This window comes from Sminthopsis crassicaudata, chromosome 4, assembly GCF_048593235.1.
Source record: "Sminthopsis crassicaudata isolate SCR6 chromosome 4, ASM4859323v1, whole genome shotgun sequence".
NCBI classification, from domain to species: domain Eukaryota; kingdom Metazoa; phylum Chordata; class Mammalia; order Dasyuromorphia; family Dasyuridae; genus Sminthopsis; species Sminthopsis crassicaudata.
Window position 1 is genome coordinate 112,593,448 of NC_133620.1, and position 27,799 is coordinate 112,621,246.

The 27,799-nt window shown below is 35.3% G+C and overlaps 1 protein-coding gene across 1 annotated transcript in view; it reads right to left on the minus strand.

Moving 5' to 3' along the window:
- Positions 1-27,799, minus strand: part of USH2A (usherin) — a 1,025,480-nt gene that overhangs the window by 821,592 nt on the left and 176,089 nt on the right. Inside the window, exon 13 of the mRNA XM_074264677.1 lies at positions 8,414-8,597. Within this exon, the coding sequence (XP_074120778.1) occupies positions 8,414-8,597 (184 nt within the window). The remainder of the gene's footprint in view (positions 1-8,413; positions 8,598-27,799) is intronic.

Below are 27,799 nucleotides of genomic sequence, written 5' to 3' on the forward strand. Positions count from 1 at the left end.
GGATAACTTAACTGAATGGATGAATGAATTAACTAATTTAGCTTAGGAATGAAAGAAAATATTTTCTTTTAAATCATAAAAGTCAGAATTATTTGCATTCTCTGGGCAGATATTAAGTGATGGTGTTAACAATAGCCAATATTTATAAACTTTTAATAACTTTTTTCATATATTATCTTATTTGGACCTCACAACAATTTTGTGAGATAGGTATTATAGATATTTTTAATCACCATTTTACAGATAAAGAAAGTGAAGCCCATAAAAGATACATGATTTGTCCAGGGTCACATGACTCAAAAGAGTTAGAAGCTGCAGATGTTCCTCTAAAGGGTTCCTGACTGCAGATCTTACTTTTTCCATTATGCCACATTGCCACAAACTGATAGGCAAAATATCCAAATTGAAACAACAGATAGTTGAATTGCTGAAGTCCCTTGAAGAGAAAGCCACCAGAGCCAATCTAAAATCTTCTCTCCTCTTCAAGGGAAATCCAAATCCATGTTTTTTTCTTCAAGAATCTATAATTTAATCACTGTGAGCACTCCCTACACCAATATGAATCAGAATGCCTCCAGACATTCATGAGTTCTGATTGCCAAAAAGCTTCATCACCTGGAGAACACCTTCTGGTGATGAGCTTCTCAAACTTGGCTAGGTGGGTCCTAAACTGGCAGTCATACAATTTATCACTAAGCCCTTTCTCAGAGACTTCCCAGCTTGGTGGGATTGCCAGCCTTGTTCTCTATTGGATGATCTTCAGGAACCCAGGGTTACCTCCACATTTATAAGATATTGGATTGGAACTTGTCTGGAGGAGGGGTTTCCCCCCTTATGCATCAGATGTTAGATTATTTTCTTCCCTTCCTTCTCTCAGTTGAATAAGTAGAAAGAATGAATATAAGTTTATAAAAAGGCTTATTGGTAATTAATGGGGGTGGGAGGTAGAAGCTGGAGGAAACAGAGAAAGCAACAGTAGTGCTTGGAGACAGGAAAAGGGCACAAAAGTTTTGTTTTCGTTTTGTACAGGGAGGATGGCATTGAAGAACTGAAAAACTATCGAGTATTGCCTTCAACCTAAAAAAAGATTATAAGCTAGAGATCCATAAATGATATGAGGAAGCTAGAATTTCAAGAAGAAGAAGAAAATTATTCCATTTTCTATCACTTTGACTTTCAGAGAGAGCATCATGGTGGGGGGAAAAAAAAGGACTAAAGAGGAAAAGTAACCTGTTTGAGAAGTTTTCAGGATTGTGATTCAGAAATTATTATGGATCTTTGGAACTAATGGTTTTTCATTCAATTATTGATTTTGTTTTTCTCCTTTTAATAAAATTTTAAGATGAAATTAGGTGTTATATTTGATAGGAAGACCAGAGTTCAAATCCTATCTCAGACTTTATAACCCAGTAAGATCTCTCTTGGGCAGCAGGTTGGTGGATAAAGTGCTGAGCCTAGTCAAGAAGACTCATCATCCCTAAGTTCAATTCTGGCCTCTGACACTCACTAGCTGTGTGACCCTGGGCAAGTCACTTAACTCTGCTTTAATTTCCTTATCTGTACAATGAGCTGAAGATAGTAATGGCAAACCACTCCAGTATCTCTACCAAGAAAAACCCAAATGAGGCATGAAGAGCCTTTACAAGACAAAGAGCAACAAGATCTCTTCTTACTCAATCTATTTTTCTGCTTTGTGATCAGAACCTATGATCTGATAATTTACAGTCTGTTTTATTCAATTAGAATTATATTCTAGACTATTTTTTGTTGTTTCTTAGCTATGAATAGAAAGAAGAAAGACAGTATGGTAGAAGAAAAAGATTGGAATAAAAGACCTCTCTTCAGTTTTAATTTTTTCAGTTTCCTCAGCTATTAAAGGAGGGGAGTGGCTTCTAGGGTCCCTTTCAGGTCAACATCTATACTCCTATGGAAATACTATGATATAGATTGCGTAAGGAGATACCATGGATTATGGGACTTGAGATTTTTCAAGTAAAATTATCTTTACTTGAGTCAAGTTACCTTCAAAGTTAAGTCAAAATCAGTTACCTTCTTGAGTCAAGAGAGGCAAATTCGTTCTCCAAAACATAACCAAGTCCTATTCCTGACATCTAAGTCTGGGAAATTTAGTTTAGACCACTGAAATAACATCAAATACCATAGTCTAGTCTAGTAAGTATAACAGTTTAGTATATTATATATATATATGTACATATATATATATATATATACATACATACACACACATACACACACACACCTATATGCACCTATATGCATCATTGTAGTAGTAGTTCGTAGTTACTAGTAGTTTGAGATCAATAACTATAAGTAGGGACTATAATGAGCAAAATAAAGATTAGGGAACAAACTATCAACTGTCCATCTACAATTTCTGGCTTTAATATTTGCCCATTAAAATTATTGCACTGGCATTTTATTAACTGTGATAGGAACTTAAATGTGTTACCTCCAAAAAAGAATTATTCTAACAATTAACCTATGACAATGGTATTGATTAATATAAGGAATTTTGTCACGCAAATTATTAAAAACAAAAAAAATTTGTTTATGCCTAAAGACCATTTTTAGCACAGGGTTCTTCATGTGGCACATTAAAACAAGTTTAAAGATATCCTTCTCCTATTTTTTCTATCCATCAAAGGTCTTTCTTTATTATAGTTCCTCTATCCCACTGCAACTTTGATTGTGTGATCTCCTGGGTAATCATTCAACACCCTTAAAAAGGCTGATAAAAGCTAAAGCTGCAAAATAAACTGCAAATTTGTTTTATGGAATAATATCCCTTTGAGAATAAATAAAGTACATTCTCTCTTGGAAACCACTATACTCTAGTTTGCTCTCTTTTAAAAAAAGTAGGAAGAAAAAGGGAGGGAGAAAAGGATATTTGGGGTATTTTTTCTTTTCAAAAAACTATACTGAGTACTACATACACATGACCTCAAAATCCCCCCTTTTGCTTAGACTAGGCATTTCTACAGCTAAAGCAAAATGCCCTTTAAAAAAATAAGATTGAAGAATTCTGGGAGAGACAAAGATGTTTTATTTCTTCTTAATTTCATTTCACACTGTTCCTTAGCATATATGGTTTGTGGTGTGTTTTTTTTTCCTTGATTTTTTTTTTTTGTTATGGTGACACTCATAAACATTGAGAGACAAGCTTCTGCTTCTACAACAATTATTTTACTGCACCACTCACAAATAAGGGTCTCCTGAGTATTTCAGTTTTTATTACCATTCACTCATGAGACAATCAGACTTATTTTACATACAGTACATTTACAGCACTGGTTCTCAATATCTAACATTGTTCTTTTCCTTGATGTAGTTCCCTTCTCTCCCAACTGATACTCATCTAACTCCACCTTCATTCAATCAATATCCATGGGATATTAACCTCCAAGTCCAAACTAAATAAATCTCTTTTCATGAAAGTATACTGTATTTTGAGTAATTAAAAATGATTGTGTCTGATTTCATAGCCTCTTACCCAGCCAGAAACCTGACTATTGTGGTAATTGTTTGCTTTTAATTGGTGGGAATTCTGCCTGACAGGAACCTTTAGATTGGATCCTCTCTAAATGCTATTGTTTGATCCTCTAAAGTAAAGATCATCTGGGATTCTGATGATTAAGATATAAGTACAATGATGCCTCCAAATTTCACAGACCCACAAATGTAATTTTCTACATTCTCTAGGACTGTTTACCAAATAAGCTACAAGTTTCATGTCATTTTATAAGTGCTTCCTCCTCAAGAGCTCCTCCTAAATGAGATATATCTCACATTTATTAAAACAGAATTATATATAATAAAAGAAAAGACATTTTCAACTTAGAAAGAGAAAAACCAAACTAAGATGAATTGCAATATTGATTCTGCCAGGATAAATGGTTTTTGTAATATTAATATAAAGAAACCTTTATTACATTGACTCTCTAGGTACGGCTCAAGCTTCTCCCGCAATCTGTTTAAAATCTTCATTTTTCATCCTTATGGGAAAACCTCACTTGCTAAATGGATTTCATAAACAATAATCTGTCAAGATTTATATAGATAAACAATTTGTGATGTTTATTGACCAGTTCATTATGGTAAACAAAACAGGAGTAAAGCATAGCTAATCTAGGCCAGCAATCATGACCATTATAGCTGTTTGGACCCCTATGTAACTCAATGTTGTCTGAGGTACAAATGGGAAAATAGTTAATTTGCCTCTTTTAGGACCATGAATCTCATATATTTTCCTTTCTCAAGACCTTCCTTTTCTCCCCCCCTCCCCCGCCTCACTCAGGCGTGCAAACAGAAAAGGAGTCAGAACCTGTTTACTATTATAAGAGTAATACCTCCATTAGGAAAAGAAAAATGATGCATTAGAAACATAGTATGTCATCAGAAGCTTGGTTTTGAAGATGGAAATCATGAAAAAAAAGTATTGGCTCAAGAGTCAAAGGTTCATGGGATTAAATCTCCATGTAAGTGACCTTTATTTGCATCTCAGCTCTTCATCTCATTGAAGGAGTTGAATTAGATGAAGACGCTAAAATCTCTCCCAGCTCTAAATGTGTGAACCTATGATCCTGAATAGAAGACAAATAGGATATGACTGTCTCCTGGACTAGTTTATCTTCCAAACATTTCTCCATCTCTCTGAGACCACTTTTCAAGCATCCATTCATAACCATAACAGCCCCAAGACTAAATGAGAGGTTCATAAATTAAAATAATCTTCACAAAACTATGTACCTAGAGCAAAAAATCATGTGGCACCCTAGAGGTCACTGTAAGTTTTGACTCACAAATTCTAGACTGACAGCAACACGGTAGGGGGAGAAGGGAAGCTGTTTGAAATCATCAGACCCAGATTTGAATGCCAGCTCTACTACTTACTATCTATAATTCTATATCAAACTTTCTTAAATTAGGGGGTCTCAACCCCATATGGGATCATATAACTTTATATAGGGGTCACAAAATTATGATTTATTATCAGTAAATATTTGATTTGTTAACTCTGCCTCTGTCACCAATTTCCCATGTTAACTTAGGAATCTGTCTCCCTTCTTCCTTTTCTCTCTCTCCTCTTCCCCTTTCTCTTTCTCCCTCTCCTCCCTCCCTTTCCCTCTCCTCCACTCTCTATACCCCCTTTCTGCCCCTCTCTTCTTCCTTCTCCCCTTCTCTCTTCTTCCCTCTCATCCTTTTCCTCTTTCCCCTTCCCTCCCTCCCCTTTCTTACCTCTCTTTCTCTCTCCCTCCCTGTGAGCTTTTTAAGGGCAGAAATTGTCTTTTGCCTCTTTTTTTTAACCCTAGCACTTAGCACAGTGCCTAGAACATAACATGTTCTTAATAAATATTTATTGACTAACAGGTGTCTGACAGAGAATGCATACCCAATTTAGGTTTAGAGTAAAATAAGGACAAGTATAATGTGGGGGAAATCTGCTGGATTATACAGAATAGGGAAGGTGTGAGGAGTCAGTAAACAAGCATTTATTAGGCACTTACTATATGCCAGGCTGAGAACCCAAGGAATACATAAATATTTGACCATAAGTAATTGAGGATAGCATAAATAAATTTAGTGTGACTCTTAACTATGTACTGACAATTGTAGGAAAAGAGTTGAACATGGTTCCTTTTGTGTTCTATTTTTCGAGGGTCAAATTCTATTTTTTGTTTAAATTACACTGATTTTTCACTGAAGTAATTGTTTTGCTTCATTGTTTTCTGTGCTTGGTTTTGTCATGTTTATGTCTTATGTCAGAAATAAATGAAGGGGATTTTGTTCTTATATCAGTTTGTGGGTATCTCTAGCCCACCCCCATTGTTCTGATAGATGCCTTTTGAAGAATGAACTACTGAAGAAGAAAAACACAGGTGGTTTGTCAGACTGAGTAGAAGGAACTTGTTTTGGCTCTAGGGAGCATGAGAGGAATATAGAAGAAAGGAACAAAAAGAAAAAACAAGCTACAACTGAGCTAAGTGAAGGGAACATGAAGGAGAGCAAGAGGAAGTGATTCCTGTGAAAGCAAATAGAGGATCTTTAGGGGGTGCTCAGCATACTTCAATAGGAAGGACAGATGAGGATGTGATTTTCTCCCAAACAAAAGAATACAATGACTCAATACAGGACTTTATGTCAAGTAGTAGACCTAGCTTTTCTCTTGCTCCTTAACTGTATAAATTTCCTGAGATATGTGGATATTCTTCCCTCAGACCAAAAGAGATAACCACATATTTGATAGTTCCCCATATTTATAGCTATTTCTGCACTAAAGCTTAAAAGTAGTTTGAAACAGTAAATGGCATATGTACAATAACAACTAGAAGTCATCAGGGAGATTTCCACATCTTTCAAGAAATGAAAAAAAGACACTGTAAAGATAAAATGAATTTTTATCCTTTTCAAACTATGAAAGAAAGAATAAATCAAGTATTTTCTTATGGTCATACTTCCAGATTCCCTATTGACCTTTCATGCTAAGGAATTTCCTTTGAAATGATTATCAGTGCTAAAGAGAAAAGACACAACAGAAATCATCAGTTACCCTTGAATAGGGGGGGGTCATTCCAGATGAGCACACATTCCACATGTCGAGTTTTACAAAAGCACAATTGTGCTTATATCCTTTGGTGACACAAGGACACCACAGTTTCATTTTCCTTTTCAGTTCAAGGGAATACCACATGACATTAAGTCTTAGAGGAGAAAGAAAATTTCTAGTATATTCACCTCCCTGATTCTGTTAACCATAATAAAGGGCTTTTTCTCCATTCTGAAAATATAAAGTAGGGAGGAGTTTTGAAAAGGGATGGTAGGGCGTGCCAAGGCAACCTCACCATTCCAATTTGCTCTTCAATTCTCTTCCATTTCTTTCCATCTTCACTTCCCCATACCCTTACAGGTCATAAGAATATAGCCTGAGAAGCAAAAAGCACCTGAGAGATCATCAAATTCAACATTTTCATGTAACACAGGAGGAAACGGAGGCTCAGAAAGATTAAATGAGTTGCTAGATTCACAAAGCTAGTTTATGTCTGAGATAGGATTCAAACCCAGGACTTCCTGATTCCAAATTCACTGCCCTACCTACTACACTACTGCTCCCCACCTTGCCAAAAAAAGATTTTTCAAATAGGTTTGAGTCTTAGAGAAACAATGTAAGTGTCCACACCACTTTCTCCTACCCATAGAGAGGGCATACATTTTCCCTCATTTACCAGCTAGATTTTCAGTTTACATTTACCCAGTCCACACTCTAATGGAAGTGTTAATGAGTACTGGCATGGCCAAAAGGCAGGCAGCAGGAGGGAAATGAGAAGATAAAAAGAGCTTGGATAATCTACAAACCCTTGAATAATCAGCAGTGGACTATGTACTAATTTAGGGGTTAGTCAGTCAGCCAGCAATATATGTATGTGCATATACTGAGAGCCTGCTGGGTGCAGAGCACCTTAGTAGCTGCATGGGGATGGGAATAGCAAAGAAGTAGAAGTTACAGTTTCTACCTAGAAAGAGCTTATAATCTTATGGGAGAGGTTAGATAAATACACATCATAATGCTGTAAGGACACATTTTTTTTAACAGCACACAAATGAGTATAAATTAATACAGTATAAATATCTATGTAAAAGCAGAGGGAGCTGAATGAACTAGATTCATAAGAGTTAATGAAGTTTCAGAAAATGCTTAATTTATTTCTATGCTGTATCTTATAAATTGAAAAAAATACTTCATTGTTAAAATATATACATATATATAGATATATATAGTTGTATATGTATATATAAGTGTGTATATATAAATAGGTGTGTGTGTATATATATATACACAATATACACACTCATATACATATGCATATATATATATATATATATTACTGTGAGGGGGAAAAACAGGCAAGCTCATCTGCTAGAATTTAAATCTTAAGGAGAAACAGGAAAAATATAAAAGCAACTAGCATGAGATGATAGAAATTAAGTTCAGGAAATCTATGGTGATAATAGGGAGTATCTCTCTTTCAGCACCCAATAGTTTTCAGTGCTGGAGTTTTAAGAGTTTGACATTTGAGAATTTGTGTAAAAAGGTAGGGGTTAGGGGGACCAAAACTTCAGAGTAAAACCCCAAGCTTCAGAAAATAGACTTATTTAACACCAATCATCTTTTAAAGCAACTGCCTTAGGAAACATGCAGAGAGCCTCATGACATATTTAACATCAGAAGCAGAGGTTAAATAGATATAAATATAAGCATGTGAATAAACAGAAAGTTTTACCTTTTAGAGAAAATGTTTTGAGGCTGCCAATAAAGATTTCAAAGTTAGCAAGCAGAGATAATTGCCAAGATAATTAAATCAGAAACATTTAATTATTAAAACTAATAGATGTTTACCTCCCAGCCAGAGGATCAAACCCAAAATAATGGTCCTTGCAATGGTCACACCTCTGTCCAATAATAGAAGCATCTTGGCATATGCACTGACCAGTTAGGTTATTACAGACCTGATGAACTGCACCAGCTGTATGGCATGAGCATGGCAGGCAGCCAGTTTTATTTCCTGGAGAAACATAAAAACCTAGGGATAAAGAAATCAAACTATTATAAATTGTTTTCTTTTCTTTGCCACAACCCACCCCTCTCCTTTTATTGGTCTAGAATTGTAATTTCATCAATATAGGGAACTCCCAGTATAGAAATTCTCTCCACAGAAGGTAACATTATAACATATCATAATTTTGTAGATTTTAAGATATATCAATTTTTAATCTTAAAAGAGTTGTCCTGCAACGTAGAGATTAAATGACTTGTCCATGGTCACAGCTAATATGTGTGATGATTTATTCCTCATTCTAAGAGATGTTCAAACAGTAGTTAAGCTATTTGGATATATTAATGATATAGCATAGCATAGCATTCATCTTTCACAACTAGTTGTTTGCTGAAGTCACTTTGCACACATATTCTGTCTCAAGGAAAGAACTTAAACATGGGTTGTGCTGAATTCAATGCTAGCTCTCTAGTCTTGTTAAGCTCACTTTTTTTCCATTTAATAAAGAAATAACACTATCATCTAATTCTATCTCACATTATATTTGGATGTAAAGCATGGCATATGTGTTCTTGAATCACTGTATAAATTAGCACATAAGGAAGACTTGAACCAATGACAGCTTGCGAACTGCATACAACTATAAGATATTTATGATATCTATGGCATCCCAAGCAAGGATCATAACCTTTGGAAGCTAGAAGGACAAGCTAAAGCACCCACATCTAGGATCTTGTTAGGCATTTAATAGAATTAGAATTTCCTGGTTGGGATTTATGGGTTTGTTTTGACTGGCCATTAGATGGGATGATCAAGTAACATAAAAGGTGAACCCACTGGTACCATATGAACATAGAATGGCATAATTCAAAGAGAACTGGATGTGGAATTAAAAGATTCAAATCTTAGTTCTATCATTTACTATCTGTGTGAACTTGATCAAATCACTTAACCCCTCTAATTTTCAATTTCCTTGGACTAAACAATCTCTAGTGCACCTTCCAATCCTACTGTAAATTCTTTACTTACCCCTCAATTTCCCAAAAATCATGTGAAGGAGAGATAGCAATTTTAACTGCCATCATTACACTGTTAATCAATAAAGTATAATAAGCACTAGTACTATTCTACAGAAAAAGAGATGAAAAGATTTTAGGTTAACTATGGTCACTGTGCTCAAAAATCTTACATTTAAGTGGGGTGAAAGGACAGAAAAATACAAACATGGCATAAATATATAGTCAACTGTCAATTATTTATGTAATGGGAAAGAGCAAAGAGTAATTGGAATTCACAGATAACCCTAAAACCTCATTTAAGCCCATTGTTGCAACCTTCTCCCATACCAACCATTTTGTCATAGCTTCTAACAATTAGCAAAATTGATTGGTCTGTATTTTCCATTCTCTCCTAACCCCTGTGTACTCCCTCTTATAAATGTTAGCAAGCTTAAAATGGAAAATTGTGGTCACTAAAAGGAAAAAGGTAAACTCAAGGGTCTATCCTACTCATTCAGCACTAACTATACACAGCTTTGTATTATTTTAATTTTATATGAATACATCATATATTCCAATAAAATAGTAAGATCTGAAAAGATGGAGCTCATATCTTCTGTTTTTTTTTATTATCTCCATTCTATTAAGTTAATAAAAAGGATATAAGAATATTTCATTTCTCAGTGTAAACTATTTGCAATTTGGAAACACCCTCATACTGATGAAGATTGACAGTTAATTTGAAGTCAGTATTCTTAGAGAGCTGCATGAGATGCCAAGAGATAAATACATCTATCCATAGGTCCACAGTTAATATGTCTCAGAGATATGTGTTGTCTTTTCTTTTAGAATATAAGCCTCTTGATAGTAAGAACTGTCTTTTCTCTTCTGTAAAATGAGTTGGAAAAGAAAATGGCAAACCACTCCAGTATTTTTGCCAAGAAAACTTGGGATCATGAAGAGTTGGACATGGCTGAATAAAATGACACAACAGCCCCAACAAATAACCAGAGTAGTTGCAGACACAAATTACTTAGAATATATTTGTTTTGCATTCAAATGTACAACTATGAATTTATGATGACAATATTGAGTGAATGCATTTCATGCAAGATGACTGGCTTTGTTTAAATTTAATAATATGGTGATAAAAGTCTGTTATTTGTGTAAAAGGAACTAATCAAAAGTCCAAGAATTTATTAAGGACCTATTGTGGGCCAAGAAGTCCCCAGTACCCACAAAGATTCATAAGCAACTGAAAGAAGCTGGAGAAAATCATATAACATCACACTGGCTGCCACTTAAAAGTTTATGTCACATTATTTCATCTGGGTCCCACTGTAGTAAAAGCCAATCCTATGTGTCCCTAATGATTCACTGGGGCAGCTAGATAGCTTAGGGGATATCTCTGGGCCTGAAATCAGCAAGAGCTGAGTTCAAATCTGACCTCAGACATATACTAGTTGTGTGATTCTGGATTCACTTAACTCTGCTTTTCTAAACTTTTTCATTCCTCTTTAAGCCTCCCATAGCTCCATCTCTCCCATAGTTTCAGCTGAGAACTGTGCCTTATATTTCACTGAGAATTTTTAAGGCCATATGGCTACTTCATTTCCCCTATTTCTCATCTTTTATTACTTCAAAATTATCTGTAATAATGTCCTTTTTACCCCTGCTTCATAGGAAGAGATGGTCTTTCTCCTTGCCAGGGCAAACCACTCTATGTGCACAAGGGATCCCATTCCATTCTGTCTCCTCAAGCAGATTGCTCCCTCTATTATCTCTACTCTCATTAATCTTCAGCCATTCTCTGTCTTCTACCTCCTTTCCTACTGCTTATAAGTATTCTCATATTTCCCCCCAGCCTCAAAAAACAAAACAAAACAAACAAACAAACAAACAAAAAAAAAAACCTTCATTTAATCTCTCCTTGCCAGCTATCATACTTCCCTTCCATTTTTGGCTGAATTCCTTAAGAAAGCAATCTACAAGAGGTCCCTCCATTTCCTTTCCTCTTAATCTTTTCTTAATTCTTTGCAGTCTATCTTCTGATCACGTCATCCAATGCAAACTGCTCTTTCCAAAGTTACTAATAGTTTCTTAATTGTTAAATTTAATGGCCTTTTTTCACTCCACATATTTCTTGACCTCTCATCAGCCTTTTGCACTGTTGATCACTCTCTTTCCCTTGTTAACACTCTCTCTCTCTCTCTGTCTCTCTCTCTCTCTCTCTCTCTCTCTCTCTCTCTCTCTCTCTCTCTCTCTCTGTCTCTCTCTCTCTCTCTCTCTCTCTCTCTCTCTCTCTTCCATGTTCCACTCAGCTCTCAAATGGATCTCTCTAAAACAGTTCTAACTGTGTCACTCTATTATTCAATACTTTTCAGTGGTTTCCTATTATCTCCAGGATTAAATATATACTAATCTGGGGTCATTGATGTTCAAAACCCTTCATAATCTATTTTCTTCCTACTTTTCCAGTATTCTTACACCTCATTCCTTTCCCACTCCCAAATATACTCTAGGATTCAGTGTCACTGGCTTCCTTTCTATTTCTCATATATAGACTCCATTTTCAAACTCCATGCATTTTCACTAACTGTCTCCCATGTTGAGAATTATCTTCCTTTTCATCTCAAGCTTTGGGTTACCCTTGCCTCCAAGACTCAGCTAAAAGTTTACCTTCTACAAGTTTTTTTCCCAATCCCCCTTTAATTTAATACCTTTCCTCTGAAAACATTCTCACCCAATTTATCCTGTAAGTATTTTGTGAATACATAGCTATTAGCGTGTTGCCTCCCATTAGACTTCAAGATCCATGCAGGGATTATCTTTTGCCTTTCTTTGTAGTTCCCACATTTAGCACAGTTTCTGGCACATATTGAATACTTAATAAATGTTTAACTAAATGGCTGATTTTTCTCAATAGCTACCTCTCTTCAGTACTTTTCTATTTTCTATTAAAAATACCATCTTTCCAGTTTCCCAGATTCAATGTCATGCTCAATATCTCACCCCCTCTCTCACCCCTTTTATCCAATCATTTGTCAAATCTTTTCTTTATAACAACCTTTGTGTATGACTCCTTTCAATTTGTAGTGCTACTTGCCTAATTTAGGTACTCAATACATCGTGCTTATATTGTTTTGTTGTTTAGTTGTTTCAGTTATATCTAATTCTTCAGGATCCCATTTCTGATTTTCTTAGCAAGGATACTGCAGTAGTTTGCCATTTCTTTTTCAAGTTCATTTTGTAGATGAGGAAACTGAGACAGTGACTTAACCAGGTTGTACTCAGGAGGATGAATCTTCCTGACAGGTTTGGTACTCCCATCCATTAGGCTACCTAGCTGCTTTGGATTATTATAATGACATGTTAATTTCCCTGCCTCAAGTCTCTACCTACTACAATCCCTCCTCTACACAGCCTTCAAAGTGATTTTCCTAAAGCACAGGTTACTTCCATATTATTCCCCTGCTCAATTAATTTCAGTAGTTCTTTCTTATTTCTGGGTATAAATACTAACACCTTAGCATTTAGAATTTAAAACCTTTCTCACCCTAATCCTATGCCACCTTTCTAGGCTTATTATATATTATTCCCCTACTCATTTCTCTGCAGGTCAGCAACACTATCTTTATTAATATTCCTCATACAAAACAATCCATTTTCTATCTCATAGGCCTTACACAGATGGTCACCATACATCCAATGAACTCCTCCTTACCTCTGTCTCTTTTAAATTCTGGTTTCTTTCAAGACTCATGTCAAACAATAACTACTATATGAAGCCTCTCCTGGTTCTTCTCCCCTACCCAATGGTAGTTCTCCCTCCATAGAATATTTTCTCTTTGCTTTATATTTGTTATGTATGCACTTGTATAGCAGGTTTAAAGTCAGATGAGCTTTCATAGGTCATTTCATTATTTCATAACAATACCAAAACCCTTATTTTCTAACCGATATTGTCAGATTTCCTTATCAACTCTCATCTTGGGTTTCAAAGCAATCATGGGGTAAATTTTAATACTTCATAAATTAATAGAAACTCACAATCTCTCATTCATTAATTCATTAATTAGCTCTAGGCACCTAACACAGTTTATAAATAAACTGAAGAAACTATGGTGGGGCAGGGGATATCTGGAAGGTTCTGCTTCTTTTTTAATATGAAATCTCAGTTTTAAAAACCTCAAGGAACACCAACATAACTGACTATACAATTTATTAAAAATAACAGGTAATACAAAGACAATTTAACATTTCAACATTGTGCTAGCTGTAATAAAAGACATAATCCACATCACCTCTCTACAATCAACCTAATCATAAGCAACTGATGACTCCTCCCCACAGATGTTCAAAGTTCAGCTCTCTAATGATGGCAGCTCAAGTTGTTTCTCAAGATAATCTCACATAATTCATCTTCAACCGCAACGGTTAACTTTCTCCAGAATAACAATTAAACTACAATATTCAGTTCTTCCTCTTCAAATGTTTGGAGAGTTTTACCATGTCATTAAAGTGCAATAAAACTATCCAGTCTCTATAAGAGAGGCTCTCAAAACTGGGGTTATACTTATATGTGTATATGTTGTCTGGTCCTTCAGAATGTTTGATTCTTGAGGGCAGGAACTGTTGATTACTAACATCTTTGTATTATCAGCACAGAATATGATACATAATGATTGCCTATCACATTATGGTCAACTGATTGGGTGTTTCTAATGGCTGCAAGCTAAGAGATTCAGAGTGGTAGTGAGTTCATAACTTTGGCATCATCAGCACATCTCAAGGTGAGCTAATGAGTCTGAAAATTTTATAGCACAAGTACACATAAGGAATGTTAAGTGAAAGGTATCATGATAGCATAGGTTATCAAGAAAGTTGGATCCATCAGACAAGCCTTGGAGAATTGGCAAATTATTTATTTCTTTTAGAAAGCAAAATGGGGAAGATGGCTTGGCTAAAAAAAAATACATGTATGAAAAAAAGAAGATGCAATGAGTGGTACAGTGGAGGATGGAAGCTTTTAAGGGATCTCAGACCAGGTGGGTGAGCTCCTTAGAACCCACGGAAGAGATTATGTAGAAATTTGCTATAGGGTTAATTTCCCCCTCCCTTTGCAGGAGCCTGGTTATTAAGGTTAATCCCACCAGTATTTTAGTTGCCCTATTTTTAAACAGTTCTAATTAGGATGAGTCAGTTACCTTGCTCAACTATTACTTCTTACTTTTACCTGAGTGAACCTAATTCTAGACCATTACCTCTCCTTTTATGACTTCTAACTATAGAAAACAACCTTTTCCCTTGCCTCCTGTTAAAACTTCAAATCTTTTGTGCAGCTTAATGATCACCGACCTTAATTTCTGTCCTTTATCCCAATTCTTTACCAAGTCCGTGCCATTAGCTCCATTTCCCATGCCCCGCACCTTTATTCCTGCATCATTTTAACTTTTCAATGTTACTTTTTGTGACCAATTCTGGATTACATTATTAAGTATGGTCATTACATTGTTATTAACCTGGCACCATGTTACACTGTAAACTTCTATCCACTTGCAAAGAGAGATCAAAACATAATTTTTGCTCCACCAGGTTTGGTTCAAACTCAGCCCCACTCCTTTGAGAGGTAAATCTCAAGTGAGCAACCAAGTAATAGTCATCTAAAGTTAGAAGTTAGCCATATTACAAAAAGGTGATGTTTTTATCAGGAGGGAGCCCCAGGTTCAGTTATTGCAGACACCATATAGCTCAAAGTTATTAGTGAGGCAGCTGGTATTCTCTTCTACAGTAGCTATTTGCACAGCATAGTACCTGTCCTGTGCATAAAATGAAGAGTCCATTCCCTAGCAATGTCCCTCCAGAGGACCATGAACAACTCAGCTGTGCCAAGGTCTTAGATGGGAGATGGAAAACAAGTTTAACCTCTAGGCCTTTTACAGAAAAGGAGGCCAGATCTGAGGCTAAGTACTAATTATAAGCCATTTAGAAGAAATGACTCCCAAACCAAACTTGAGAATGGACACCAGCTTAGAAAATACTAGGTATGCATATGGACTTTACTTGTACTATCTTGTAAAGGATATGACTGGTCCCAATTTGCAAACTAGTTTTGCACATTATATCCACGTTCAGAATTTTAAACAAGTCCCATTTTCTTTGGGGACTTCCCCAGCTAGGTGACATGTACAAAGTTGCATAAAGAATTATAATTGACACAGTCAATCAAGGATTAATGTTATCAATATTATGAAACTACTAACCCGACCATTTGTCAGATCCTCTTAATGCCTCCATATTTTTCATCCATAGAGAGAACATTTAAATTTCTTAAGTCCAATTTAAAAAAAAATCTCTCCCTTATTAAGGACAAATTTATTTTAAATTAAGTAGTGCCTTCTTATAACCATGATTTCCTGCCATGATTTCTACCAAGGTAAGAGGATTATCTATTAACATTGAACTTCTATATGTAAGAAAAGGGAAACATTTGTATATATGTATGTGTATTGTGTGTATATATATATATATTATATATGTTTATATATATAATATATATCATCTATAGATATTATTATAAATTATATTTACAAAAGAGGGAGGACACCCAAATGGGTGAGAAATAAAATGAGTAAGAAGAGGGAGGACACAAAATGGACAATTTAAACCATAAAATATGATTTCTAAACTTTTGTCATATCAATGGTTTATTTGTATCCAAACAATAGATTTTTCAAATATTCTTAGCCAATAGGCCACAAGAAATGTAAAACTATGTTATAACAGCTTTGATGTAGCCACAAAAAACAAAATAATCACAAAGCTAAATACTTCTATTCCAAATCTACAGGGTATAATAATGCACTCTCCAAAGCCATGTAGGGGAGAAAATACTCCATTAGACTCTCCAGTTGTACTGAGAGCCAAATTTTACCACCTACTTCTAAAACCCACATAGGGCTCCCTTATGTAAATTTATAACACCCCAGGCTCTAATTCACTGATCATAGAATCAGGCTCAGCAATAACAATGATAAAAATATAATAACAACAACAACAACAACTACCTAACAAATCATATCTGACTCGACTTCTAGGTCATCAAGCTGAAAGCCAAAAATTAACATAATGGTCAAAACTCTACATGGTGATCAATACTGTCAGCAAATTCAAAGTGAAAAAGGAAAGCAAAACCCCCTTTAGGGATTATAAACTTTAATCTGCTTAGTGGGTTTTTAGAAACCTTCGTTATGACACAGCAGAGATTTGAATTTACTCTACAAAAGAGCTGCTCTTGTCTTGACTCCAGTAGCTCCTTTTCCCCACTGACTTGAGTACTTCTTAAATTCAAGGATTATAAAGCTCACAGATGTGGCTAAGAGCTCTTTCCTATCTTTCTATGCCAGCTTTTCTACCTGGTAGCTTTGGTGTGACTTTTACCCTGAAAGCTGGTACCCAAAATGAGCAACTCATTTGGCTAGAAAGTTGCCTCACACAACTTTGATGCACTGTTACGTGATGGAAAACTAGTGACCAAACCTAATTTTATTAACAATGCCTTAGATCTAGCTTTGATATGAGAGCTCAACAATAAACACATGATTTATTCTTAATAAAATGAGATACTTTGTTTTAAAAAATTGGAGGAAAGGAATGATTTTATCATTTGCAAAACACAAAAGAAATGCAAAAATAAGTAAATGTTTTAGCAACAAAGATTTTTTAGAGTGATCTACATGTTATCAATTAGTCTTTCTTTATTCCAAAAGCTGCAGTCCTCGATAAACCCGCTGACTTCAGTTTTCAAGGACAAGGGTGGGTCACTGGCTCAGTATTCCTTGACATCATTCTTCTGCTTCTTCCAGCCTAGCTTCTGATTAAGTGCCTGCTTCAGAAAGTCACTAGGTCATACAGCCCTAGGAAAGGGAACCAAAGTGGGGGGGAAAAAAAAAACAAAACAGAGCACTATATTTATTAGCGCATGTGCATGTGTACATTCATATATGTACACACACCCCAAATAATTTTAAATTAAAGCATTTTAAAAATACTTAATGGAGGTTAAGCTGCATTTTTAACCTCTGTTCAAGTTATTGAATGGCATATTAAAACCAATGTGGCTCTAATGTACCTTCTAATGTGCACTGCTGCTTTAACAAATTGCCTATAAATTTTAGTTGAACCAAGCCTATTCCTCGTGCAGTTGTAGTAAGGTTAGGTTAATAATACATGAGGTTTCATTATATGCACCTTCTTCCTTAATAATTTTTTTGAAGAAACTGGCATGGAATCTAGGTATAATAGGCTAATATGGTCAAACATTGCTTAAAATCACAGAAGTAAAGGGGGGAAAGGACTCCATAGGTCTTCCAATCAATTCCCATAGCCAAAGCAAGCTTTTCCCAAGTAATAAATGATCTATTTATTCAGGATATGCTTAAGAAAGTAGAATGAAAGTCCCAGATTGTGGCAATGCATTTTAATGTGGCAGCTATAAAGTGAAATATCTGTTTATAGGGAAGGCACTTCAGGATAAGAGGGTCCCTCAATCTAAGTTTCATTGGAAAGAAACACTGTTTAAAACAGAAAGAAAGAAACACGGCAAAGCTCTCTTATGTTAGAGCAATGCAAAAACACTCATAAAAACATGTATGAAGCCACTAAATTGTATTTTTTTGTAAAAGAAAAACATATTAGACATTCAGTCCAAGTTACCTCTTACCCACTCATCAAGACAATCACTCCTTCCAGAACTCTGTTCCATTCACTATAAACCACACTGGGGAGAAGACAAATCCATCCAGTATTCATTCCTTAAATCCTCCTGGGGAATTATACTCCATTGTTTTACCTTCCATCCACCAAGACCATCTCCTTTGAGGAGTGAGTCATAAAAGATCCACTAATAATTACAATAAAAGAAATCATGGATCTCAGTGCTAGGAAAGCATTCAAAGGTAATTGATCATCTAGTATAATCCCTCAATTGAAACATGAGCTCCTCCTATAATATATTTGAAAAGTTGGAAAGTTCAATACCTTCCTATGAAACCCACTGCTAGAAGAAAAACACAATGTACTTTTTTCTGAACATCTCAGAGAGAGAGCAATGATATCCTATCACAGGATTAAGATACCCTATTCATGCTTTAAAGAGGAAGAGAATTGCCATTAATGTGATTTCAAAAACAAAAACCTTTGGAAGTTAAAAACAGAATAGACCAAAATTTAAGGTGAATTAAAGAATGAAAATGACAGAATTATTATTGCTTTTTAAATAAAGATGAAAACCATAGAAACTATGTAATAGCAAGTTTCACCTTGACATTTGATTCTCTTTAGTAACTACTCTTTCCAATCCTATCAATCAGTAGCTTACTAATATTTACTGAGTATCCACTACAATAAAATTTGATCAAGACACCAGTACTAGCAGCAAATAAACACAATCAATAACAGCCAAAGAGATAAGTATACATAACATATAATGTATAATCAGTTAGGAAATCATGTTGATTCCATTTGCTCAAAATCAAGTTTTCTCTCTCTCTCTCTCTCTCTCTCTCTCTCTCTCTCTCTCTCTCTCTCTCTATATATATATATATATATATATATATATATATATATATATATATATATATATATATATATATAGTAACCACTCTTATTCAAGCCTCTATTATCTATCACTTGTACTACTGTAATAGCTTCCTAATTGTCTAGCTAGTTCATCTTCCACACCAATACCAAAATATATCCATAAAGTTCAAATCTGATCATGTCACACCCTTCTTTGCTTAAGAAGTGATCCCTATTTATTGCTTCAAGAATAAAATATAAATTACAGTCATTCAAAAGTGTTTAGTGATCTAATTTCAACCTGTCTTTCCAATCTAAATACATATTACTCCCCTATACTTTGTCCTTCTGCTAGGTCTTATTTGCTATTTTCTATAAATTCTACTATTCTATATTTTGCCTCTATTCCTTTGAACAGGCTTGGAATATTCTCCCTGCTCAGCTCTATATCTTAGAATCCCTTCAAAATTTAAGTGCCATCCATCCCTTTTCATAGTGCCTAGAAACTGGAAATTAAATGGATGTCCATCAATTGGCAAATGGCTGAGTAAATTGTGATATATGAATGTTATGGAATATTATTGCTCTGTAAGAAATGACCAGCAGGATGAATACAGAAAGGCTTGGAGAGACTTATATGAACTGATGCTAAGTGAAATGAGCAGAACCAGGAGATCATTATACACTTCAATAACAATACTATATGAGGATCAATTCTGATGGAAGTGGCTATCTTCAACAATGAGAGGATCCAAATCAGTTCCAATTGATCAGTAATGAACAGAACCAGTTACACCCAACAACAGAATATGGGGAAATAAGCGTGGACCACAACATAGCATTTACACTCTTTATGTTTTGGTTTGCTTGCATTTTTGTTTTTCTTCCCAGGTAAAAATAACCTTCTTTCTAAATCTGATTTTTCTTGTGCAGCAAAATAACTGTATAAATATGTACACATATATTAAACTTTAACATGTTTAACATGTATGGGATTGCCTGCCATCTAGAGCAAGGGGTGGAGGGAAGGAGGGGAAAAGTTGGAACAGAAGTTTTTGCAAGGGTCAGTGTTGAAAAATTATTTATGCATATGTTTTGTCAATAAAATAATTATCCATGCATATGTTTTTGTCAATATTTGCTATAATTAAAAAAAAGTGTCATCTCCTTCAAAAAAGCTTTTTTGGAATTCCTCCAGTAATTATTGTCTAGCCCAACCCACTTGGTGTTCATTTGTACATATCCTGAATTCATTTATCTTTGAACATTTGCTGTAGTAGAACGTAAACTCCCCGAGGGTAATGACTTTTACTTTCATATTTGTATCTTAGTAATGCTTACAAATTGAGTGATTCTCATCACTTAAAAGGAAGACTTCATTCCAGGTTTTGTTCTATTAGGTTGTTGTTTGTCATTCCTTCTTGAAGAGGACCATAACATCTGAGAGGTGATGCCATGACATGCAAGTGAATTGGATTTAAGTGAGGGAGGGCTGTACAAAGATCACCTCCCTCATTTTGTCCACCAGAATCATCTGGGTCCAGTGGTAAGATATAGATCAAGATGACTGGAGATGGTACTGGATGAAATGGGAGACCTTGTTCTTTTTAAGCTAAGGTCTTTTACAGGTTTGGATTTGACTGAGGCTACACTCATTCAGTAATTAAAGCCAGGTAGCAATTGAGGTAAAGTCCACCTACCCCCCCCCCTAAAATGAATGAATGATTCTGGGAGGGGAAGACCCTCTGGATTTCTGGAAAAAGTTGAAAGGATTACTAATTACATTCAAACTGAGTCAAATGGGACTTAAACAATGACCAAGTGGGGCTTGTCTATAAAAAAATCAATATTTGTATTCAGATGCAGAAAAATGTGAAAGAAACCATCTGAAAATATGGAAAAGGAAAAAAATTGGAGAGAGCAAAAAAAGAAAAAAAAAATCAAGAATCAATAATGGGAGTAGTGAGCAGTAAACAGTATGAGAAAAGAGCACAGAAAGGTAGAAATTGAAGATAAATCAGCAATGTGAGGGGATGAATTTGTATCTCAATCCTAAACCCTTGAAAGTATAATCATTTTTGTTATTGTTGAGGGGGGGGTGTGTGATGGGGGTGAACCCTGAAACTATACAAATGATGGGGGTGATCTCTGAAACTCTCCTCTGACAGAGATGCACCCTTCAGAGCAGTTAAGTGGTCTCATTCAGTTGGAGCTCTGGCCAGAGATATTGTTGCACCCTCTATTGAGTTGAAGATTAGTCCAGGACCACTCCCAGTAGCTTGAACTTAAGTGGTCTCATTCAGTTGGAAATCTAGGCCTGTGGCCATTGAATAGAAGTCCCCTCCCCAGACTTCTTATAAAAAGACAATTTTGAACTCCAAATCTCTAAAGAAGTCTGAAGCATGATTATACCTTGCCAAGGAACCTCTCTTCTTAGCACAGCTGCCTGCCAGGACTCTTGCCTGCTGTAAAGATACCTTCTTCTCAGTGATAACCTTTTGTTATTTCTCTGACAGGATCTTGCCACTGAGGAGCCTGTTTTTCTAGCAAAGCTGCCTTCTCAGTGCCAATAAACTTCCCTTTTCTACCATTCAGATTTCAGGTTTTTTAAATTCTTTCACATTGGACCTGCACCAGCCAGAGGGGATTCACCACCCCAATTCTCATATCTCTAGAGACCACTAGAACTGTGTTGTGTATGTGCTCACATGTGTACACATGCATGTATATGTTGGAAGAGATACAGGAAAATCAAAGACCATTGATGAGAGTAATAAAATGAATTTGTTTTGGGTGGAAGAGAAAAATACATTAAAGAAAGATTAAGCTTTTTTGGCTTAAAAATAAATATTTCAGGAAGATGGGAATAAGAAGGGAAACAATTAAATTATACTTCACTCGAGAAAAAGAGGGACATTTCCCCAAAATTTAACTGCATCCACAACTTTTTGAAGAAAGTTCTGATAAAATAAGCATAATGATTTGCATTTTAAGCCCATAGGAGGAAATAGGAATGGACTCCACTACAGGATATCCAGAGTTCCCTATTTTCCTTATAAAATTGTGTGGGACAAGTGCTAGAACTCCTTTCCCAAATTAACTATTCAGAGACATCTTCAGATACAAAGGGAAAGCATTTATTTAGTCTCTGCAGGGAGAGTCCCAGACACACACCTGGGAGCCATGTGCTCATGAACCTGGCCAGCTTCCAGCTTGTCTGGGATTTAAAAAGCAAAAGATCAGAGGCTTCTTATTGGATAGACTAAAAGAATGTAACCATCCTTGACCAATGTTGTTTACTTCCTGTGGGTCACATCGCTTCCTGTAGGTCTGACCTTTAGAGACCATGTGACTTACTCCCTGCAACCCAAGATTCAAGACCTGGGAATAGGGATCATGTGAGTCTCAAACTGAGAAAACTTCATCCAATTAGTCCCATTCAAAATCATATTTAATAATTGTTGCCTTATGATGTGCTCCTGGTTCTACTATTCCTCATAATGTCATAATTATTACCTGATATTAATCTCCTGAAGTGGGATGGAGATGATAAAATACCCTACTTCTGTCCTTCCAAGCTTTAACTAATAAGTTTTCCCAAATAGTATTGAGGAGGTTGCTTTCTAACATATTTAACATAGTGCTACTATTTATAAGCACTATTTATAAAGTGCCAGGCTTGAAGTCTAGAAGACTCATCTTCCTGAATTCAAATTTGGCCTTAGATACTAGTTGGGTGACTCTGGACCAATCACTTAATCCTGCTTGTTTTAGTTTCCTCATATGTAAAATAAACTAGAACAACATACAGCAAACCAGTGTAGTATCTTTGGCAAAAAAAATCCCAAATGGGAGCATGTAGAATCAGACATGACTGAAAAAGATAAATTCCACAACACACTCAATGCTACAGTTCTGAGAAGAATGTCTTTCTGATGGGGAATACAGCTTCGAGGGAAAACATAGCAGTATGGAGGTCCTCTGACTTTAAAGTGTTTCTGTTCCAACAATCTGTCAATGATTCTAAAGTCTTCTGGCTTTAGATTCAGTGATCCTGAGGTTCCCCAATCTTAGAGTGCTATTCTTTTAATAATCTGTCTGTCAATGATTTCAAAGTCTTCTGGCCTTAGAATAATCCTACAGACATTACTGACTCAGATAGATAATCTGATGGTCAGTGATAACCAAGTTCCTGAGACAATAGTGAATAGACCACCCTTTAACCCTACCTGTAGGCCATAAAATTATCAAATATGTAACATGAAGCTCTGATTTTTCTAATTTTGTCCATAAATTTATCCTCTTACTCTTGTGTTATGGGCCAGAACTCTGAACTTGAAATAAGGATTCTTTCAAGATATTAAGTGGAATTGATAAGACAAGGGTTATCTAGTTTAGAATGATGCTTAATACTTCTCTAAGTTCAGTATGATTAATTTAATCTTACAACAAATAATAGTTTCCTGGTGATATAATGATTGGTTTATACTCAATGTAGAGCATATAAGCTGGAAACCTCAGCTAGATTCACTCAGAGGGCAGAGAAGGCAGTCAGGAGCTCAAGCTCTCAAAACCAAGGAGAGAGATTCATTTCCACCTTCAATCAGGCTCCTGGTGGCTCTCCTGGGGGACTGAGAGAGCTCAGATTCAGAGCTACAGAAGACAAGAGGACTGGAAACTGAAGCACAAGCCCTTGGACTCATTCTTCCCATCTCACACCACCTTGGTGGCAAGCTCTCCTCCTTTATTTCTCCACTGAAATCAAGACTCTAGAAGGCCTTTAAGAAAGCTAATCGGACTTTGAAAGAGATAATAAAGGATATAGACTTTAATCCCTGGCTACTCTTGTGGTGATTACTGAGCTGAAAAGAAGGCTGCTCCAGACCCCAAGAAAACCGAACAAAGAACATTATACTCTTGGTTCTTTGGTAAATTCTTTTGGAACTTAGCCCACTTTAGTTGGCATTACAATTATAATAAACTTTGCCCCTTGACTTGAAGATGGTTTCGAGCCTGCATATTCTTTCGAGACAACTCACAACACCAATTTGTGATCCCCAACTTTTTGGGGTCCCTTCTGAACCTCAATATTTCTATTCATTTTTCTGGGTCAGACTCTCCTTTTCCAAAATGACTTCTTACTAGGAGAGAATCTAATGTTGTGGACATTGCCTCACACTTAAGGAGGTAAAGCTAAAACCACAACTTGATTAAGCAGGTAACATGGTTGCAGTTTTAATTTTGGATCCTACTTCCTATTTTCTACTCTTCTTCCACCCTTTTTCTTTCTCCTCTTTTGCTCTCCCCCCCCACACACACACACATTTAAAAGCTTAAGAGCACTGATATTCAGGCAAATATAACTAGGTTTAGGATAGATAACAACTGGGATCCCTTGAAATTCTCTTTATAAAAATAATTGTTTTTAATATATTTCCAGAATAATTATCAAGCATGCTACTTTTATTAGATGAAAATCATTTTTTAAAAAAGGAAATAAACAATTATCAGGTACCTACTATGGATTTGGTACTGCACTAAGTATTTTACAAAGATTCTTTCCTTTGATCCTTGCAACAACCTACGGAGGTAGATGCTTTAATTAGGATTTTACAGTTGAAGAACCTGAGTTAAACAGAGGTTAAATGATTTATATAAAGGTCACATGATTAGTAAATATCTGAATTTAAATTTTAATTCAGGTCTTCCAGATTCTAGGCCCAGAGCTCTATCCACTGTGCTACTTAGATGTTTCAGACAATTATGGGTAGATTTATATATTGCTGAGCTAAGGACTTAGTAGGGTAAATCTTGTCTAGCTAGACAGGCTTTCAGCACAGATCTGGAGCTAAAAAAAAAAACATCATCTAAAATCAAAGAAAATCTTCACTAGAATTATGTCCATTTGTTGATCAATTATTTTGGTTATATTGACTTATAGACTAAAGCAGAGTGGTAGTGGTAATGTGTATTAATGAAGGGAATATCAATAATGATGGAGCTACAATTCTTCTGAGGAATTTAAAGATTTAAAATGAATCCTTATTCATTAAGTGCCTACCATGTGCCTGACATATATTAAATGCTTTACAAATATCCCATTTGGTCATCACAACAACTCTGAGAGATAGGTGCTATTATGGTCCCCATTATACAGCTGAAGAAACTAAGGCAGACAGTTATTAAGGAACTTGCAACTAGGAAATATTTGAGGTAGGATTTGAACTGAATTTTGACTCCAGATCTAAGGTTCTACTTACTTTGCCACCAAGCTGTTTCAGCACAAATTTGTCATCACAAATTTATTAATTGTAACCTGGGTCAGTCATTTAATTGCTGTCTGCCTCAGTTTCTGCACCTGTAAAAATGGGGATCATAATAATACTTACCTCACAAGATTGTTGTGAAAATCAAATGAGCAATTTAAAGGTCACTTAACACAATGCCTGGCACAGAGTAGGTGCTATATGTATGTCAATCATTATTACTTCCATTATTACTTTTACTCTTATTAATTATAGTTATATAGAAAAATTTGACTTTCCAAAATATCTTATTCCCCAAAGTCTTTGAAAGAGCTGAAACTAGTTTAAGTGAATTCCAATTCAAAATACATCATTAGGTTAATGAGATAAACAAAAATTCAAATAAAATCACTCTGTATAATTTGGAGAATGAAGTGGACTATACTTCCTTGCATTCAGACCACATCTGCAGTATTTAAATTTTAGGGAAGGATAGAAGCCATTCCTTAGAAAGGAACAAGAATGACCAGGAGATTCAAAACTTTATAGATGAGCTTTAGATAAGACTTATGAGGATGTTTGTCAAGAATAAGAGAATACTAGGAGAGAGGATAGCTATCTTCAAACAGTCACACGGGAAAAGTTTTCATTTTACTTGACTGCAGAGAACTGAACAAAACCAATGAAGATAGAATTTGCTTCAGTATAAGGAAAAAAAAACTATAAAACAATTAGAGTTCCCCAAAAGAAATGCCCAAAGAGGCTATAAATTTGATTTTCCAAGATCTTCATGTGAAAGATGAAAACCCACTAGTAGAAGATACCATAGAAAGGATTACAAATTGGTGTAGAGAAAAGCTTTTTAAACTCTGGATCATGATGCCAAATTAAATCACAAAATTATGATTTATTATCTAAATTTTTGTTTGTATACCTCTTTTATATACCTATATACACCAGGGTCATGTAAAAATTTCTTGGGCAAAAAAGGATTGTGAGTAGAAAAAGCTTAAGAAGCCCTGTGCTAGAAAATAATGACTATTTTCCTTCTAATTTCAGAGTCAAGGATTCTAGCTGCATAGTAGGATAAGCCCATAGCATTGAAAATTTTAAGTTATTAACTATGACATTACAAAGGAAAGAAGGGTGCTGTGGAATATCTTGAAACAATTCCATATTCTTCTCTTCTCCCATAGACTGATAACAAATCATCATGCACACCTCTTTAACAAGAATAGGAATAGTTGAGAATAACCAATAACATGGGATTGTAAATATGGATAGAATTGAGAATATAACTGTAGATAATTTGTGATATAGGGCTGATTATGAACCAATCCAAGTGGTGCCCTTAAAACTTTGTTCAAAAACTCTGGGCTATCAGCGTAATTCATCCCTATCACTGCTATATACTATTTATACAATGCATTTCTCTTTCTCCGTCTATCTGTCTTTCTGTCTGTCTGTCTCTCCCCATCTCTCCCTCTTTCCCTCCCTTTCTCTGTCTTTGTATGTGTATGTACCTTTCATTTCAATCTTCCCTCTCCTTCTCTCAGCTTTGAGAAAGAATATAGACAGAATAGTATAATAGCTAAGAAAGGAAATATATTTTTCATCTCCATAATCAAGACTATGAATAAATGGGAAAAAATGGTAAAATATTAATATTCAAGCTTCCTTGGATATATACCCAAAAATAAAGTTGATTGAAAATTTCTAACTAAAATTCCAAAATTAGGAGGAATCAATAAATTTTTGATAATAAGAATAGATTTAAAGTTGTAAGAAAATTTAAGTATCATTAACTAAAAGAGTAAATGTAACAATCTTTGCAAACTTTATAGCCAAATCAAGAGTCAGCTAACTCCCATATTTTGTAGATGGAGAAATTGAGACCTTAGAAAGGTCAAAAGACTTGATCCCAATTATAGGATAGTAAGTTGCAGAAGTAAGATTTTAATCCAAGATTTCTGATTCTAAATGCAGTTGATGTTCCATAACATCCACAACATCCATAGTACCTTCACATGGGCCATGGTGTTTAACAGCTACATTGATCAGGATGATTAAATATGCTGTTCAAATTCCCACAACTAGTTCTTAACTTACCTGCTATAGGGAATAGAATTTTGTTCTCTAACTCCATTAGGAAACTGCCCGTCTTTTTCTTTTTTCCTTTTCTTTTTGTTATTCCATTATCTTTGATTTCCCCATCTTCACTGGTATAGCTAATTGAGAACTTATTACCGCTGTGAAGTCTCCAAGTCATAGAAAAGTAGGTAAAATGATAACTTATGATCATAACTATCATGTATATAGTACAAACTATGTGCCAGCCCCAATGCTAAATCCTTTGCAGTTATTATCTCATTTGATTCTCACAACAATCCTGGAAGGTGGGTGCTTT